This window comes from Rhinopithecus bieti, unplaced genomic scaffold (assembly GCF_001698545.2).
Source record: "Rhinopithecus bieti isolate Rb0 unplaced genomic scaffold, ASM169854v2 scaffold_43749, whole genome shotgun sequence".
NCBI classification, from domain to species: domain Eukaryota; kingdom Metazoa; phylum Chordata; class Mammalia; order Primates; family Cercopithecidae; genus Rhinopithecus; species Rhinopithecus bieti.
Window position 1 is genome coordinate 2,088,613 of NW_016818380.1, and position 20,614 is coordinate 2,109,226.

At 41.9% G+C, this 20,614-nt stretch overlaps 1 protein-coding gene across 7 annotated transcripts in view; it reads right to left on the bottom strand.

Annotated features, from left to right (window-relative positions):
- Positions 1-20,614, bottom strand: part of RAPGEF4 (Rap guanine nucleotide exchange factor 4) — a 326,385-nt gene that overhangs the window by 3,431 nt on the left and 302,340 nt on the right. For all 7 annotated transcript variants that reach the window (XM_017856973.1, XM_017856976.1, XM_017856974.1 and 4 more), the window contains 5 exons: positions 18,916-19,006; positions 15,227-15,277; positions 12,994-13,081; positions 12,513-12,577; positions 798-852 (listed from right to left, as the gene is read on the bottom strand). In XM_017856973.1, the coding sequence (XP_017712462.1) occupies positions 798-852; positions 12,513-12,577; positions 12,994-13,081; positions 15,227-15,277; positions 18,916-19,006 (350 nt within the window). The remainder of the gene's footprint in view (positions 1-797; positions 853-12,512; positions 12,578-12,993; positions 13,082-15,226; positions 15,278-18,915; positions 19,007-20,614) is intronic.

The window sequence follows — 20,614 nt, forward strand, 5'->3', positions numbered from 1 at the left end:
TGAGACAAATTTCCTCAAGTGACTCACACAATGAACTTAGCAAAAACGTTTAGTGTTCACCTTGTCATTTCCACACCAGACTGAGGGAGCCAAAGCTCCATCCCCACCACCAAAGTCCCAGCCCAGAAGAAACAGTAGCACTGGTCTAGTATGACCATCCAGTGCTATGATGCAATTTAACTCCCAACAGACTAAAATTGTTACTTATTATTAGTAATCTTTTTATATTAAAGTATTATACCAGTTCTTGTGATACATGTTCAGGTTTTAAAAGAGCACCTCAAATTCATGTGGGAATACTAGAAATATAATATGAAATCCTGTTATAGGACCTTTTACGAATGTGCTATAAACATTAATGCATTCTTGCAACACCCTGAAAGACAATAAATATTATCTTTCCTAGTTTATAAATGACTGAACTGAGTTAGCAAGGGCTGATGTGAGTTTCTCAACATGGAGCAATGAGTCACAAAGAGAGTTGGTTTGAGGCAGGATTTGTTGGCAGTCGTGCTTGAGTTGTCTCCAGTCACACTGGATAGAGCAAATTAATTCTCTTTAAATTCATTCACAAAATAATATTCCTATGGTTATTTTCTAGTTTCACAACAATGTAAATATGTTCTAGTTTAAAACAGCAAAAATCGTCTTTACACTCAAGGCCCCTATCTCATGGAATTCATGGTCCAAAGTGTCTCTGACACAGTCAGATAGTTCCCAGGCTCCGAGGGTGTCTCAATGGCCTCATTAAGAAGACCTTAATCACCAACATCCAGAGGTGGCAGCACTTAACTTACTGAAGGGTTGGCTCCTGTAGTATCTCACTGTTCTGGCCGTATTTGCAATCATGCGCTAAAAGGAATATAGAAAAAAGAAAGATAGAAATTCAAGTAAGCGTAGAGTACAATCCAAAAAGGAAAATAAACCATTATTGATTTCTGCAATACTTGATACCATGAGAAATGACATGTTCTGAGATGTTGACTATTTGAAGGCAACTAATTGATGTATAACTTGTTTAATTATTTCAAAGGGGTACCCACTCACACACAAGGCATTTTTAGGTCAGGAATATTAATGGCGTAACTCTCATAATTGTTGGCATGTTCCCCATGATGTAAAAAGCATCTATTGGCCGGGCGTGATGGCTCACGCCTGTAATCCCAGCATTTTGGGAGGCCGAGGCGGGTGGATCACGAGGTCAGGAGATCGAGACCATCCTGGCTAACACAGTGAAACTCCGTCTCTACTAAAAATACAAAAACAAAATTAGCCGGGTGTGGTGGCGGACGCCTGTAGTCCCAGCTAATCGGGAGGCTGAGGCAGGAGAATGGCGTGAACCTGGGACGTGGAGCTTGCAGTGAGCCAAGATCCAGCCACTGAACTCTGGCCTGGGGAAACAGCGAGACTCCGTCTCAAAAAAAAAAAAAAAAGCATCTATCATGCCTGAGACTATACATTAATGCTTTTTCACCATCCTTTCTTGTGGTTGCCATGAATTTGTAAGAGAATCTGTAACTATCCTAGATTTGGAGAAAGGTTAGCTTGTCAAGTTCCTCACAGTAAATAAGAGTCACTAATGAGGTATGAGATTATATTGACTGAACAGCAAGTCAAAATATTCTACCTTTACACTTTTGCTACACATTCTGTATTACTGACCTCTCTAATCTTCCAGCCAAAGTTTGTATTTTAATGTTAATCCTAATTTTTTGATTCCCTTCTTTCTTCCTTTCTGATTATAACACTAACATATAAGCATCTTAGAAATTCAGAAAATACAGAAAATGTTAAGAGCAAAGTAAAAATCACTTAGAATATTACTTCAGAGTAATCTTGTTAATATTTCATTACATAGCCTTCTTATATTTAAAATATAAAAAAACATTTTCAAAAAATTTGAATTCCTAGAGTACATATATATTTCATTTTGATTTGAAATTTTCACATTGCATTGTGACTATTTTCCATGCCATTTGCATTTTAAAACATTTTTTTAAAAGCATGTATTCAACCAAGTGGACAGACTGTAATTTATCTGACCTTTTAAAATGTCACTAAGTGATCACCTTAATTTCTTTGTAAAGTTTTGGTTGCAATAAAGACTTAAAAGGGAATCTTTTGTGCTGAGCTCAATTAAAAACAAAAGAAAAGAGAAAAGAAAATGGACAGAAACAGAGACTCCCGTCCCCTGGGGAAAAACACTGGTGAGGCCGACGCTCCATTTCTTAGCCAGAATGTCATGGTATTTGAACAGTAGCTGGCACTCCTGTCACTATGTATGTTTCAGGACACCTTCCTGCTCAAGCTCTAAAGGGGGGTCCCGTAGAGATAACAGATTAATTACAACACTAGCAGAAAACTGATAAGGTTCCATCCAGGGAAAGAGACTCCCCGATCTCTGAGCAGCTAGGTAATTCCAGTCATCCCTTTCTTCTCTCATGGACCCTTGACTTGCCAAAGTATAAGAAAATGACTTTGAGAAAGCTTACGTAGCGTTAAAAAAAATCACAGATGAGTCAAGGCCTTACAAATATATTATCTGCGAGCATCATAATACCTCACTGAATACTACTGCTTTGAGGACTCCAGCAAGCCTGAAGTGACATGTACCTGCATTGGATAATTTCGCACACAAAGAGGCAACTGGAAAAGTTAGAACTTCACTTCATCAAGGATCCTAAAAACTGACACGTCCATCTGTTGATCAGCATGAGAAACGTATCACAAATCCCTCCCAGAAAATGTAACATACAATGTATAATTAGCCCTTGATATATGGAGCCTTGAAATAAATAGTAACTATGATAACTTCCCTGCTAATTTACTTTTAAGTTGTTTTTTCACTTCTCTAAAGGCTTTGCATCTGACGGGCACAAGTATATTCCATGTAGAATTATTGTAATTCTTCAGATATTGAATGGAGTGTAATTACCGAAAACCCTGGGAAATGCAGCCAGTATGCCCCTCTGAAGAATAATAAAACAATTAGCAGAGGTCAGAAACCTCTTCCTATACCATTTTGTAGGGAGTAATTGTTCTGCTTTTTAGTTTTGAAAGCTAAAACATTTCATTCTGACTTTGGTTTTATGCTACTCTTTACAGCTATACTCTGAGGCTTCATAATTTTTAGCTCATTATGTAGTTTAAAATGTGAGAACAATTGTTTAAATTAGTAATTTCCAGCCCTGAAGTTCATTCTACCTTTCTAAATCTTTAATTTTAACAATGGTTTTAATTTTGACATATCCTTTTTAATTGTTCTCAAAGATAACTTCAGTTTAACTTTGAAATCCAAATCTGGCTTTACAAGGAGGTCCATTCTTTTCCTTTGTGAGGTCGAGATAATAATGTTTAATGGTGTGAACCCACAGTTACGATGTGTGAATCCAACTAGCATTGCTGGTCAATGCATAGTAACAAATGCTTTCACAAGGCCAAAGAAGGGTTAACTTAATATTTTAACTTCCCCTTCTTTTGCACCCATTAACACATGTAATATTAAGCAGTTACTGACAACTACTTCCAACTACAAGGCATTCTCCTGGGTTGCTGAAAGAGACTTCAGGAGTTACCTCCTTGAACCATCTCCAGAGTGCACAGTGCTTTTTCCACAGCCCGCCTATAAACAGTGGCTCTCCCGCTGTTTGAATGCATCCCAGCAATGAGTAACGCATTACCTCCAAAACTAGCTTCTTTCATTGTTAGACATCTCTGATTATTAAAACTTGTCACCGTGAGTTAAGGTCTTTCTCCTTTTACTTTTCACTCATTTATCCTTGGAGCTCATAATGCATTTGCGTAAGACTCCCACCGGCACCACGACAGTTTACAAATGCCATGGCAATGACCTAACAACAAACACGTTTAATTTCTTTTTAACAGGACAAGTCTTCAAATACTTGAATATAACTGTTATGGATATCCTTGCACCCCCAGATCTTTTCTTGTTCAGCCTAAATATTCTCAATTTCTTCAACAATTCTTCATAAGACAGTTTTGGTTCTCTTCCGAACAGTCTCTGGTACGGTGCCCTAGACTAAACAAATTGTAAAGTGCAGAGAAATTATGATCTTCCTTCTTTCCTTGATCTAGATGATGCTATACTGGGCCTACGGTAAAAAAAAAAAAAAAAAAAAAAAAAAAAAAAAAAAAAAGTCATGCCACTGACATCTGTTGAAGTAATTGTGACTTAAACCTCAACCTCCTTCACTGAGCTGCTGTGTGGATGCAGCTTTCTGCTCTGTGATGTACAGTTGATTTCCTGGACCAGAGTGGAGGATTTTAAAAACTAAAACCATCTAGTGAGAGTCTATCTTTCCACACACAACAGCCCATGTTATTTTTGACGGCAGACAGCTGTTTATTCCCTGGTGCTCGCCGTCCAGCCTGGCAGAAACGAAGGTTAGAGAGATACAAGCTGCGTTATCCAACTGCTGCAGCGGGGGCGAAACAAAACATCACACCCTGTGCTTCACCGTCCGCCAGAGCAGGTTGGCCTGCCTGGAGCTGGCCAGGCAACTTCCTATAATGCCAGGCCAGGGGGTGGGGGGCAGGAATGTCTGATTACTCCAAAGCGCAGATTCTCATCTTTTTTTCCCTGGTAGCCAGCCTGAGGTTTACAACACACTCCCATGAGCAAATAGCTAATGAAGACAGCAACTGGTAATTTGGGAGTGAATGTGGCGCAAACATGCCCCACATTAGAGCACCTCGTTTAGAAGGCGCTCCGGATCCGTGCAGGTGGACACATTGAACCCCCGGTCGCCACACTGAAACTGATGTTTCTTGGGACTAATCTTAAGTACAGGTCTTCGGAGCTTATGTGCAAAAATGAATATGTTCCTACAGTTCATGGCCTACAGGGCTTAGAGATGGGTCCAGCTGAAAGCTGATGAATTCCCCTGAGGACATGCACTTGAGGAGGGAAATGCAGAAAGGAGAAATGAGGTGGCAAGTGAAGAACTCCGTGACTATGTCACGCGTCTATGTTTCTTTAGAGCTGAGAACAGAGGGGCACAGAAGCAGATGTCCTTCCTGGGGCCTGTGTTGCAGAGTGGAGGTAGAACATCAGCAGGATTTGTTTTCCCAGCCTTGGTCACCACCTTGCTGATGTAGCAAAGAAACCAGCCCAAACCAGCTAGGACTAGGAATTATAATGTATTTGCATAAGACAACACCCCAGCCCGCCCCCGCCGCCCCCCACCCCTGGTGCCATGACAGTTTACAAATGCCACCGCAATGACTGGGAAGCTACCTTAGATGGTTCCAGGAACTTCTGGCACCTTTTCCAGAAAGTTTGTGAAAAACCTGCTCCTTAGTTAGCATATAAGTAGAGTAGGTATAAATAGAGCCGGCCAGCACTCTGTGAGTGCTATTCTGTGCTACCCTGCCTATGAGACAGCACTGCTTGGTCTATGGAGCAGCTGTTTTACTGTACACTGTTCCTCTCATGAACTTGCTGTCTTTCATTGTCAGCTCACTCTTAAATTCCTTCCTTAGGAAAGCCAAGAACTCTCCCCAGTTGAACCCCAATTTAGGGGTCAGCCTGCATCAGAGTGACCAGTACAAAGACACCATCCAAAGGAAGGTGTGACCACTGTGTGCACTTCGGCCTGGTATAAGCCAGAGGCTCTGAGGCCAGCATCCCAAACACAAATTTCTCTCAAGCTCGGATGCAGGGAATTTCCCTTGAGTCCGCTGAGGCGTCAGAGGTACCATGTTCTCAGACTGGGCCTTTGCGGCCTGGCTCTCAGCAGGCGTCACCCTTCTGTGGCATCCTCCCCTGAGAAGCAGGCCAGCTAAGTTCCACTTTCACTCCTGTAAAGACATGACATAGCCTACTAGGACTTTGTGGCTGCCTCTACCTTCCTGGCCAGTTCTGCACTGACTCTTGTGCCCTAGTCCAAGTTCCCCCTTTGCTCTCCCATTGTGGAAGAGGAGAAGACTTTATTCTTCAAGTTCGGACCAGCAGGCCCTCCGGGCCACGCCACCTCACTGGTGCCACTCTAGGACCTCCCGCTCCCAGACAGCAGCCACAATAGCCTCCCTCTTGGCCTATTATTCTGCCTCTGCTCAGATCCCTCAAGAAGCGGCTCCTCACCGAAGGGCCTCTTCTAAATGCCTGCGTCCAACAGTTTTAATCTTTCCTTCTGTTGCCCCTTAAGATCTTTACCATCCTTGCTCTTAATGTTTGCCAGATTGCTTTTTCTTACATTTCTGCCTCTACCGATTTGATTCTGTCTCCAGTCCTATGCCTATCAAATATAGGATCTCTTTGCTTAGCATGTGTAAAACCACATTTACACCATTTGATTATTTCACTCAGACCTCCACATATTTGGGACAAGAATTTTTTTCACAAGATTCAGAAATACACAGTGTCTCACCTAACAGAGATTGTGCCTGTGATAGCAACCAAATGGAAGGGCACAGTGAGGACCAGAGATAAAAGGGAACTGAAGCTGAACCAGCCTTCACTGTCTGCATCATTGAGGAGGAGCTCTGAGTCCTGTCTCCCTACAGATAAAGCTTTAATATCCAAGAGGTGTGTGACATGTAGATACACATGTGTAACACATGCATGATGCTCATGGTATGTGGTACATATGATGACCATGGAAGAAGGCAGTTCAGGTGCCTGTCCAGGCACATGTAGAGCATATGTACCTCTATGTACTCAGGGAGGGACACTGGAGGATAGACACAGCACCATAGGGAGGAAGGGGGACAGAAAAATGTCTGGTTAGGAACAAAGGCTAAGGCAAAGTCATCGTTTACAATGTCTCAGTTATGCAAAACGCTTTGGGACATTTTGGTTAATCTAATTTTCTTTTCTTTTCTTTTGAGATGGAGTCTCACTCTGTTGCCCAGGTTGGAGTGCAGTGGCACAATCTTGGCTCACTGCAACCTCTGTTGCCTGGGTTCAAGCAATTCTCCTGCCTCAGCCTCCTGAATAGCTGGGATTACAGGCGCCCACCACCACTCTTGGCTAATTTTTGTATTTTTAGTAGAGATGGGGTTTTACCATCTTGGCCAGGCCGGTCTTGAACTCCTGACCTCAAGATCCACCCGCCTCGGCCTCCCAAAGTGCTGGGATTACAGGCGTGAGCCACTGCGCCCGGCCGGTTAATCCAATTTTCTAATAAAATAGAAAACACTTTTGGATTTATTACATAAAATCTTTGAAAAATGCTTTCGTGCACTAAGCCCAACACTGAAACATTAACATTTTATTCTTTTATTCAACAAGTACTTCTTGCATACTTACGATGTGCCAGACATTTTTATGGGTGCTGGGGAAATAATGTGCCAGATATTTTTATGGTGCTGGAGAAATATTAGTGGTCAAAACAGATACCTGGGCCAGGGCACTTGCATTCTGGTGGGGAAGACACTGAAGAGGCAGGAAGATCATCTCAGGCTATGAAACCCCTATTAAGGCAAGGCTGTGTTGGAGAGTGCTGGGTGTGGCGGAACGGTGTTACAAGGACAGACACAGCAGCACAGGGAGGAGGGGAGATCAGGGAAGACGTGTGATCTTCTTCCCTTCCTACAAGGGTGGTCAGGGAAGGCTATATGGAGGAAGGGACCTGTGAGCTGAGGCCTGACTGATGAGAAGCCAGACAGCAGACGACTGGGGGAAGACAATTTCAGGCAAAGGTAACAGCCAGTGCAAAAACCCTGAGGCCAAAAGGAGAAGGCAGCAGGCCGGTCTCACTAACGTGGACTGGACACGGAAAAGACAAAGTGTGAGATGAGGCTGGATAGGTGCTTAGGGCTAGTCTAGATCTTCTGATATTAAGTCACTGCATATAATGTGGTTTTATTTTCCATTGATAAAACTACATGAAGTTTTCTTTCCTGCTTTTTGCTTTCTGACAGCTTTCATTACTGTTGTGACCTAGTTTTTATATCTTTTGTGGATTTTTAATATTTCATGTGTTTGTTTTCTCTTCCCAACTGCAGGTAATCTCCTAAAGGCCCAGGGTTACTTTCTAGATGTTTATATTTCTTAGTAAATTCTTTTGCCTGGACACTCCACACATGTTACGTTGCTTTGAAGCATACCCTTTGGAAATCTGCATTTAACCTGGCCTGTGAAATCTATACAAAGACGTAAACTCTCAAAGTACTCCCATAGATTTATTTTGTGTTGGAGAGGTCTGGGAATAGGGTGGATTTGAACACATAGGTTTTTATTTAGAGATTCTTTTTTTCCATAGATTGAGGTAACAAGTGAAGTGCTCTCTCCATGAATCTTATAATAATATTATTGATGACAGAAAACATATTGTTGCTAATTATGTAATGATGTGTTTAGTGATACAAAAATAAAAGGATTCAAAACATTTCTCTTCCTTAATGAATTAGCTTCTGTAATGTTTACAGAAGTATAGAAGTTTGCCCCATGCTTCTCATTCCAAATAAAATGACTACCTTAAAAATCATATATATAAATAAATATACCTAAATATGGGTATGTCTGAAATAGAACCAATCTCCTATCAGCATGCTTTATGCAGCCTGGGATAGTGGCAGGCGGCCAGCATATTATCCTCTAATCCATTGCTAGTCTATCTCCTAAATGTTATAAATATTCATGTATGCCATAGAAAGCTAGGAAGGGCTTTATTCAAACATTTTTTTGAATATTCCTTTATGTTCCCCCCAAATAAAAGAATGTCTGTTTGTTTTTTTTGGGATAAGGATCAGGGTGTGAATTCTCTTTTGTTCATACCCATAAATCCTGAAAACCAATAAGCAACAAATTCTCTAATCCTTATTTCATACCTCAAGGGGGAAGATGTAGGAGATTGGTTCTATTTCAGAGAAATGTTTTGAATGAAGATGTACAAAATAAAAACACTTAGAGTTGGCACGGTGGTTTGCTGTGACTGTACAATGCTGCCACCAAGAAAAGGTATCTGTGTTCCTAGCTACCCTGGTGACCTCTGCCCCTGGCAGGGGCTCCCTCTGGGGACCTAGCCCACCAGCCCCACAGAGGCTGCCAGCTCTGCTCAGCACCTGGGCCTTGATGATGGATGAGTGGGAAGTGGCACTGACATCAACCTGAAAAGGAAGATGTAGCCTTTCCCAAGACCCACAGTAGTAACAGTAGCCACTGATGGTAGTGGTGGTGATATGGGGGTAGGGGTGGGTTAGTTTATGGGGAGAAAATTTTGGAAACCTGGCAACATGCACCTTGCTTAGAAAACATAATCAAATCATTTTGAAATTTCATTTCATTTTCCAGTAACATCTAATTTATGGAAAGACAATTTTTTTTTTTTTTTTTTTTTTTTTTGAGATGGAGTCTCACTCTTCTCATTCAGGCTGGAGTGCAGTGGCGGGATCTCGGCTCACTGCAATCTCTGCCTCCCAGGTTCAAGTGACTCTCCTACCTCAGCCTCCCAAGTAGCTGTGATTACAGGTGCCCATCATCACAACCGGCTACTTTTTGTATCTTTAGAGAGATGGGGTTTCACCATGTTGGCCAGGCTGGTCTTGAACTCCTGACCTCAGGCGATCTGCCCACCTCAGCCTCCCAAAGTGCTGGGATTACAGGCGTGAGCCACCACACCCAGCTGGAAGGCCAATTCTAAAACCAAACTTTCTTATGGTAGAATTTCTCAAATGAGATAAAATGTCCCACATTGCTAGAGCAGAGAACTAACAGTACTCTTTTGATATTCTTTCTTCCCTTCTCTTCCATATGAATAAAACCCCTTAACTTTCAGTGGGATACACGAATACTTCCAACAAGGGCTTCATGTTTTAGCCTTCCTTTCATGGGACTAGGTTTCTGGGAAATAAAACGTGAGTCAAGTGGTGAGTGTAACTTCTTCCCTATCTTTAAAAGGGATGAAACATGCTTTCACCTTCTCCTTTCCCTTTCCCTGTGGTTGGAATGTGGAGGTTCAGGTTGCCATCTTGAACCAAGTGGATGTAAAACTGGCAAGAGAGAAGGCTGGAACCTCGATTGCATCCTATAGCAGGGCTACCATACCCGCTTGAACTTTTAAGTGAGAAAGAAATAAGTGATCCTGCTTATGCCATCATTAATTTAGGTTTCCATTAATACAGCTGAACTGCTTGCTACCTTAGCTATTCATTGCTCTTCAGCAAAAGTGGACTCTGTGAGAGTAAGATGGGAAAGATCTCTTTCCTTAGTGCTAGGCATGGAGGAATCCACTGCTCTGGGTATGAAGTGCAGAAACAGGGAGAGGAATGATGCTCTTCTAGTATCTACTGAATGTGACCTTGACTTTTCCTTGCAGGTTATGGATGGGACACCAAGATCTCAAAACCCAGATGAAACAACTTTTATCCCCCCTGACAGATGGCTGCCTTTGCATACCTTCCTGTTCTTATTTGTTCAGGTTAGTTAACTTTAGCCATCAAAACTTCTTCAAAAATTTTTTTAAAAATTTTATTTTACATTCCAGGATACATGTGCAGAATGTGCAGGTTTGTTATGTAGGTATACATGTGTCATTGTGGTTTGCTGCAGCCATCAACCAGTCTAGGTTTTAAGCCCTGCATGTACTAGGTATTTGCCCTAACGCTCTCCCTCCTCTTGCTCCCCAACCCCCAACAGGCCCTGGTGTATGTTGTTCCCCTCCTTGTGTCCATGTTTTCTCACTGTTCAGCTCCCATTTATGAGTGAGAACATGCAGTGTTTGGTTTTCTGTTCCTCTGTTAGTTTGCTGAGAATGTTGGCCATCAAAACTTCTAAAGCTCAGTCAACTCTTTAGGAAACTCTGACTTCTACATCTCTGTGCACGTGTATATTTTATAGTTAAATAGTTGGCTTAGCCATTCCTCAGTTTGCATTTCTGCATAAGTAATCCAGAAGTTTCTTTACCCATTTGCCAAGTCTTCCATTTCTGGAAAACAGACTTTCTTTCTGGGAAGTCAGAGGAATTGTTTAATTATCCATACTAATAAGTAAGCAAAAAATAGTGTTTACTTTGATCAAACAATTATTACATTGACACAGGAATAAGATGTTCACACCCTGCCTTTGGTGTGAGGGGTGGGAAGGAAGACTGCTGAGGAAATATTTGCGGTCTAGTGTAAACTGTCTTTGAGGAGTGTGCACTCATGTGTTATTTCATAAGAAGCTTAAGACACAGTGCCCAGCAATAGCTGCATTTGGCCAGACGGAGCTTTGCAATAAGTGCATTCCCCAGACTGAATGCTGCAGATCCTTGCAGGATGACTGCAGGGTGTTTCAGATTCTCCTGGAGTCACACGTGCCAGCTTGATTTCAAGAAACAACTAGCATAACAGTTTTCTGATAAGAAGTCTATAGCACTTTATGGCTTACATAATCCAGAGCTAGATGGGCCGGGCATGATTCCCATTTTCTGTTGGGGACACTGACTCACAGAGAAGTTAAGGGACAGCTATAAAGTGATGGAACTGTGTACTGAACCTCATGTCTCCCAGACTCCAGGTCCTTGGCTTTTCCCACAGCGCCACATTCACACTGCAGTTCATGACCGGGCAAATGCTCACCCAGAGAGAGATAAAGCACTCCAACACTCCAGCCACCAGGTTGCAGCCAAAGGATACAGAAGACAATGATCATTCCATTAGCATGCACTATGCAGCTAAAGAAAGGTTTTGGCATGATCTGCTTTATTGCTTCACAGAAAATAAGAAAAGAAACTGCGAAGTAACTTAAGCCAGGTAACCCTGCTTTCCCCCGCCCCCCACCCCACCCTGTTAGAAGTAAGGACTAGGAGGAGGGAGGCTAGAAAATACTGAATATGTGCCAGTTCCACATCTGTTGTGAAAAAAATTTTCTAGGCCAGGCGCAGTAGCTGATGTCTGTAATCCCAGCACTTAGGGAGGCTGAGGCAGGAAGAGCGCTTGAACCCAGGAGTTTGAGGCTATAGTGAGCTATGATCACAACACTGCACTTTAGCCAGGGTGACAATGAGAGACCCTGTCTCCAACAATAAATAAATATATAAAAGTATTAAAAATAAGATTAAAAATTTTTTTTTTATTATGAAGATTATCATGTTCCTTCTCTGAACTTGAGCGAACTTTATTGGGATAAGCAATACACATTGAGATTAATCCTCCACAATAAAGGCGTAGAGTTGCCTTTTACCTACAGGCACTAGAGTCAGGCTTGGCAGATAAACCTTTCAAAGGCATCCTGGGGCAGTCTAGTTCCGCAAACCTTATAGCAAAACAACAACATGGAAGTCACTCAGGAACATTTGTGCATTTCAGCAACAGGCTGCCAAGGAAGAAACACACGGCACAAAAGCCAGCTGCTGCTGTGAACCACAACGCAAATACTATTCAGTTTCACAAAAGAGAACTGACAGAATAGAACAGGTAGCCAATTTGAACCAAATATTTCAAAACTCCTTTATGTGTAACTACCTTTTTAACAGGGCAGCATATATGGAAATTATTTCCTTTATTAGAACAAATGCAAATTTTATTTTAAAAACACATTGTGGTTAAGGTTATAATACCGCACATACCATTTTTTCAAAGTTTACTAGATTGTCAATGAATGTCTTGTTCCCCTCATGAGTAAATGTCATATCTGTAAAGAAATAAAAGCCACATTCTAATCACTAATGGAAATATGTCATACTAAGAAAGCACAATAGCACCATTAGATTATGCTGGCAGATTTGCATAACACTACAGCTGAAAAAAGCTGATAATAGTTCCTTTAATGCTAGGTGTTTAACTTTCTAAATCACTTCACCTGAGATTAGTAAAATTTTTAAACTAATCTTCTGTTTCACTAACAAGTTTTCCAAATCGTGGATCCCTGCTCCTCCAGTCATCTTTCCGACCCTTTCTGAAAAGTCAGGGCTGAGAGGAGATGACAAAGACGGCAGAAGGAGGGGATCGATCATTTTTCCCTAAGTAATCAATCTTAGCAAGGTATTGTTCATTTCCCTCCCCCAAATACTCATCACCTGCTTGGCCTGTGCATCTTATTAGGATTACCTTTAATGAGCAAAGGCATGAAGGGGATGAGAGGAGGTTCCAGCTTAGCAACCGTCAGCCTGTAGGCCCTGTGGTTCCTTGAAGGGTCCTTAGGAGAGAAAAAGAGATGATAATGACCGGTGACGCATACACCACCCTTCGTTACTTCCTAATACACCTGCCTTGTCGCCCCACAGTCAGGTACAGCTGACCTTTGAACAACACAGGTTTGAACTGTGTGGGTCACTTATTCATGGCTTTTCTTCTGCCTCTGCCATCCCTGACACTGTAAGACCAACAACCCCTTCTCCTCCTCAGCCTACTCAACAAGAAGAGGACAAAGATGAAGACCTTTATGATGATCCACTTTCCTTTAATGAACAGTCAGTACATTTTCTCTTCCTTATGATTATCATATCATTTTTTCTCGAACTTACTTTATTGTAAGAATATAGTACATAATAATACATATAACATACAAAGTATGTGTTAATTGACTGTATGTTATCAGTAAGGCCTCTAGTCGACAGTAGGCTATTAGTGGTTAAATTTGGGGAAAGTCATAAGTTATGCTTGGGCCGGGCATGCTGGCTCATGCCTATAATCCCAGCACTTTTGGAAGCCAAGGCAGGAGGATCCCTCGAGCCTAGGAGTTCATAACCAGCTTGGACAAAATAGTGAGACCCTAAGTGAGACCCCTATTTTTTTTTTTTTTTTTTGAGACGGAGTCTCACTCTGTCCCCCAGGCAGGAATGCAGTGGCGTGATCTGGGCTCACTGCAACCTCCACCTCCCAGGTTCACACCATTCTCCTGCCTCAGCCTCCCAAGTAGCTGGGACTACAGGTGCCCACCACCACACCATGGTAATTATTTTTGTTTTTTTTTAGTAGAGACGGGTTTCACCGTGTTAGCCAGGATGGTCTCAATCTCCTGACCTCGTGATCTGCCCAACTCGGCCTCCCAAAGTGCTAGGATTATAGGTGTGAGCCATTGTGCCCGGCCGAGACCTGTATTTTTTAAAAAAATAAAAAATAATTTGGGAGGCTACTTGGAAGGCTGAGGTGGGGGGATTGCTTGAGCCCAAGAAGTTGAGGCTGCAATGAGCTATGATCGCACCACTGCACTCCAGCCTTGGTGACAGAGTGAGACCCAGACTCAAAATAATAATAATAATAATAAATTATACTCAATATTTCTACTGCATGGGGGTGGAGGAAGTGTCAGTGCCACTAACCCCTGCGTTGTTCAAGGCTCAACTGTATTTCTGAATCAAATATAGCTACAAAAGAAAGGTAGACTTACACAAATTGATGTGTGTGTGTGTGTGTGTGTGTGTGTGTGTGTGTTGAGATGGGGTCTCACTCTGTCACCCAGGCTAGAGTGCAGTGGCCCAATCACTACTCACTGTAGCCCCCACCTCCTGGCTCAAGCGATCTTCCCATCTCTGCTTCCTGAGTAGCTGGGACCACAGGTGCAGGCCATCACATCTGGCTAATTTTTGTATTTTTTGTAGAGACGGGGTTTCGTCATGTTGGCCAGGCTGGTCTCGAATTCCTGACCTTAAGTGATCCACCCTTCCTGGCCTCCCAAAGTGCTGGGATTACAGGTATGAACCACTGGGCCCGGCCTGATTTGTGTTTTAAAATAACTTCACTTATGGCATGAAAAAATTTTTTTGTTTTCCCTTTCTTGTTTGAAAAGGAGATTCGCCTACAGGAGCCAAGGTGAGAGATTTCCTTTGAAAGCAAAAATGAAACCTCTACTGCAAGATCCCCCTTTTCCTGAAGGCCCACCTTCTTCCTGGGTGTCTGGCTCACTCACTCTCTGCCCTGCACGGCCGATCCCTGTTCCGATTTGTCCTCTGAAACCTGTCCATCACTCCCAGCAAGCCCAGCTCACTCCTTTTCTGTCTAACACCTCCCAGTCAATGGGGAAAAATAATTTTGGCAAGCCAAGGAAAATGCAGCTTCCAACCCATAGCCAACCTGAGCTGGATGGACAGGACCCTATTACACTGCTTTTCTTAGTTATACAAATTGACCTTATGCGGGACATAAGTCCTCTTTAAGTTAGTTCCTGAGGGTGCCATTCATTAGTCAGACATGCTTGTTTTAGCAGCACTAAAAGGGATCATAAACTTCTTAAAGTCATACAAGGACAGATAAAATTTCCGAAATGAGAACTTCAATTCAGCTAATCAGAAATTGGATTAATGTAGACAGTGAACAGAATAAAGAAGCCACTGTCACTTACCATTAAACTTTCAAACTCCGCATAGAACTTCTTGAACTTGCTTGGCAGTTTCTGTTAATGAAATGAAAATGCCACACGCATATGTCAGATTCAATATCTAGATATGTATCATGGGTTACCATTTCTAGGGGAAATATATTTCTATTGGCTCTTAATCAAACATCTCTGAGACAGGCCAGACTGTAATCTGTCCTGTCATTTGAGAATAATCTTCCAGAATATAGAGAACTTGCCTTTTAAACGTCTTTAACCTAATTGAACCAAAAGTAACTGTGAATGCTTTGGAGTTACTGCTTTTATAATGTTTTCTGAACTGGATGATTTATAAAGAGGACTGCATTCCCCAGACTATAAGAGGTCTGAATATACCTCCCCCGACACTTTTTAAAACTCTCTGATTCCCACAATCAGGAATTTAGATTACAGAATATTAGCAATAAAAGAGCTTATGAAACTATCTCTTGCAACCCTCCTCCTCCCTTACAAGGTAAACAACATGAGAATAAGAATTTTTATTCGTTTTGTTTACTGACATTTTTCTCAGTGCCTAAAAAAGTACTGGGTACATAGTACTCCCTAAATATTCATTTGAATAGATTAAGCCTGTGTTTTACAGATGGAAAAAATTAAGTCTCACAGTTTCAATGACTGGCCCAGAGTCACACAGCTGCTTCTCATTAGAGCCTGTAATTCACATCCCCTGCCTCCTTTTCCGCTGTCTCGTCTCTCACATGTGCCATGCTTTTCTACATGAGCATTTATTTCTCCCACATGCCTTCCTATAGTACAAAATTGGACAGCTCTATCAATTTACTGATTTCTCATGTTTTTATTTTGGCAAATGATTCAACACCACTTACTGCACCCATATATCTACACCAATAGATGAATACTGAATCATCTTGCAATTTATTGGTTCCTACTTTGCTTAGTTCCTGAGTTTTCAGTAAAGCCGAACCTTTCACTTCTCTCTTCTGACAAGGCCAAGTCAAGATAGAGCTGTATGATATGTTTCCCATCCCAGGACTAGGAACTCATCAACCAACCCCTGGGCCTCAGAGACTCCTGGGTCATCTGGGAGGAGGCTTTGAACAGTAAAGCCTACCTTCAACAGCTGATTCACCAGTTGGGCCTCTGCAGTCCACAGAACGGCTCTTCTTGGCTCTTCCTCTTTCCTATCTCAGTTTGTCATTTTCCATTTAAACATCTGTAAAACTCTGATTTTGTTTCTAAAACTAGTCTCCTGTATATCCTCCAAACTCATTTTCTGGCATTTCAAGTTATGGTTCAGGAAAACCTGATGTCCTCACTTAGAGGGGACTATTCATATGGCTGAAAGCTGGGATGGGCATCAGAGGATGCCAGGATCTCACCCCACACAGAGCATCCAGATCTCCAAGTTATGCAAAAACATGGACTTACTGAATATAGTCCATTTAAAAATTAAGACTGGATTATGTTTTTGGCTAGACCTCTGTCATCTGTTCTCTTTCTTTACTTAGCTTTCTTTTAGGTCAAAGACAGTAGGGCACAGGGTAATAAAAAAAATGTTTCTTTCATTTTCAATACTACTATGTATTCACCCCCCATGCTTCTAGAGCAGAGTTTTCAGTAGGGCCATCCTGCCAATCCAGGAGGCATTTGGTAATGTGTACAGGCACTTTTTTTTGTTGTCACAGCCGGGGTGGTGCGTGGTAAGAGGTGCTTCCGGCATCTGGTGGCGAGAGGCCAGGGATGCTGCTAATTGTCCTACAACACAGAAGACGTCTCCACGACCAAAAACTGTCCTGCTCCAGATGTCACCAGGGCCGAGGCTGAGACCATTTGCTTCATCTCAGCTTGGTCTTCCTGCTCAGTTTTGAACCCTTCCCTTTATTGTGTGCTCTGGCTTTCTTTTCTATTTTGTTCCTTGGCTGTTCCACACGTATCCCCTAGTTCTGTGAGGCCAGACGCCATTTCTCGCACTGCTCGTGTGGTCACTGTGGTACTCAATGGAGTTGCATGGGAGACTTTTGGGAGGTTTTCTCAGCAAGTGCAGGTATATAACCTAGAATCAAAGGTGCTTAGGAATGAAATCTCCCCTACAGAATTATAGAATTATACTTCACCTTAAAAAATAAACGCTTATAAATGATGAAAGGATAATTTCCTCTTTGCAGCAATATTCAGTGCTGAAAACAGAAACTCATAGACTCACAAAACTCCCATCTCTAGTGAAACTGAAGGACTGGCCAGTTAGCTATCTCCTTTTGCTGCCTGCACCCTCTTCAGCAGCCTCCTATTCTTTTCTTTAGACTGGGAAAGGGGGTTCAGAGAGTGTTTCTCGCATGCTCTGTTCTTATTGTCTGGCTGCTGATCTGTGGTACCCACACCTGGCCTCCTTGGACCCTTTGAGGCTTTACAGTTTTTTAAAATGTTCCCAACCAACTCATTTGGACTCTGTGGCAGGGGGATTAGAGGCTGGAAGCTGACTGGGGAAGGCAGACTCTTTGCAGGAGGACCCTAGGTCTCCAGCGATCCCAAGAACCTTGGGCTATAAAACGAGGGAGCTGCAGTATGGCTTTGTGCTTAGATCTCTTGGCAGCACAAGCTCCGTCCTTTTACTAACTGGAAGATGATATAGCTGCGTGGCACGCAGGCCTCACCAATTCCCTCATTCCTATATTCAGGGGATGAGCTGCTGTGTGCTGCATCTGCCTGGAATTTTAAGAGAAACCCAAGACAGAAGGACTTGTGAGGACCTGCCCTACAAACAATGGAAACATTTAGGAGGGACGGGAAAAGAAAATCGTTGCAAGAGGGACATGGGGAAGAAAATAATTTCAGAAAAGCATTCAGAGATGCAAACAGCTGCCTTTAAGCACCATTGCAAGTTGGGTCTCTAATATATACTCCTTGCCCTCTTTCTGTGTCCCACTTACACACACTTTTTTATTTTTAGCATGACTCTATTTCTGTATGTATGCTCTATTAGAGATTAGTATTTCTTCAACTATATGCCACGTGTAAGAGGTCAAGCACATTTTGAGTACAAAGCTAATAATAAATGAAGATGTTTTCTAGCTTGAATACCCAACTCTCGACAAACCACTCATTATATTTGCTACAGAAACTCACAAAACACCTGCCTCACTTTTGCCCCAAACTGAGTATTAGCCAACTGTTGCTCCTTTCTGCAGAGAGAAGTCTGCTAGGTGGTGAGGAGACACTTAGTACTCAACTGCTGCAAACAGTTGGCTTCCTGGCTCTTCCTTCCAGAAGCAAAATGAGTACTTGGATAAAAATGGATCTTCGGTCCTCTTTCAATTAAAAATAAGATTTATGGCAAAAGCAACAAGCAGACATTTCAGAGAACAATAGAATCTATGAGCAAAACTTACGAAGTCATTCCAAGCAATGTGGGTCCTTCATGTTATACTTAGGAACTGGACTTATTTTATTTACATTGTGTATATCAAGAAGTAGACATCTCCTCGTCTCCCCACTCTCCATACACAAAAGGACAATATCTTTTAAAAATTCTCCCTCTGAGACAACTGGAAAAAGGAGACAGGTCACCTCCCTCCAAGTATACCACCTTTCCCATTGTTATACTAGTGTGAGTGATATTTCTATTAAAAAGCTCACTGGTGAGCCTGTGTTTTTATTCCTAAGGCAAAAGTCACAGCTGGATCCCAGCTGAAGCTTACCTCCCACGTTAGTGCCAAGCGGCTCACAGCAACGTTACTTAGTCCCATGACGATGGCAAAAAAGGAATTCAGATTTTTATACTCCTTACAGCTGAAACACAAGAGATGTGTGTTTGAGTAAAATGTTACTTCTGAGTGAGATAAAAAAAAAATTAGAGTTCTATTTTTCTGATAGTCATTAATATTTGTCAGGACTCATTTACGAGAACAGGCAATGATAGATTTAATGCACTGTAAACGTTCCACTTGGGTGACCACGTTCTGCTGTTTGATTTCTCACTGTGGTTTTAGAAAGCTGGAAGACGTTGGCCATTGAGGTTTGGGATTTGAGAAGGAATTTAAAGACACCTGCCCTAGGGGTTGTTATTATAATCCCAAACTTGCTAAAAGCCTTGTTGGACCTAGAGGGAAATATCTCATGGGGAAAGAAAAAAGGTGAGATGTCCTTGGAGATTTCTAGACCTTCAGCCTGAAGGTGGATACCCTCCTCTGGCAGCTTGAGCGGGCACTAAGGGAGTCTCACGGCTGCAGCCACCATGGCTTCTACCTGCCATGCAAATGCTTCTAGTTTGTTGAAAAATATCAACTTATAAGGCGTGATCTCTATAGGCTGGGCACTTAATCTCAAGGAATTTTAAAGCTGAGAAGTAACCTAAACAACCGACCAATAAATAACCTTTTCTGTGTTTTACGGACATCAATGAAGCTGATAATTTTGAATCTGTACTTATGCCATTATTAGCTTTTATGAATATATGTTTGGGAATGAGACATGTGGAAAAAACCAGAAATTCTTATTAGAATGATGATGTTTAACACAGGTACTTGGTTTAATTTTTTAGAAAAAGGAACCCCAAATTTCTTCATACCAGGTCCCTGAAAAGGGAAAGAATTCATTTTGCAATAAGCATAAATCCTCCACCCTGAATCAATATGGTTATCGAAATTGACTATATCATAATGAAATCCTGTTTGGATTAACATTTTTGAAACAGACTAAATTGTTGCATTTGCTACCCATTGCAAAGGTAGCAAAGAGTAATTCTTAAATTGTCTGTGTGGAGAGGGAGAACATATTTCAGAGAAGCTAGTGTGTATGCTCCCACTGGTGTGCTGGGACAATGGGTCTGAGTTCAGGGGCTGAATGTTATTTAGAAGACACCTGGGGCTAAAGGCAGGTGTACGATGGCATCTATGTGTTTGCCTTTGTCTCATTAGGTGATCTTGAAAGAATAAATGCAGGGCTGTAGACCTGCCTTTCTAGTCACTGCCTTGTTATCAGCTAACTTTATCACCCTATGTAAGTCATAAAATGTCTCTATGTCTCAGTCTCCGCCAATGTAAACAGAGGAATTATAACATCTGCTTCCACCAACTTCACACAGCTCTGGGTAGGCAAAGAGCTTCAACCAAATATGTTGAAATTCTCTAAAAATATCAAGTAAAACAGATGCTACTGTCACGAGGTTTCAACCTCATTCTTGTAGATCTTGGATTTAAAAAGTCTGCAGTCTTCTTCAGCTGGGCTGTGTAAACAGCTTCTCCTATAGGACAGCAAACTCAGCACAGGGCTTAATAATGGTTAAATAACATAAACTAATGTATACTGAAGGCCAAGTCCACCTACTCGTTCACATAAACAGAAGGGAGAGGGATAAGAAAAGCAAAAACTTAAAAAAAAAAAAAAAAAAAAAAAAAA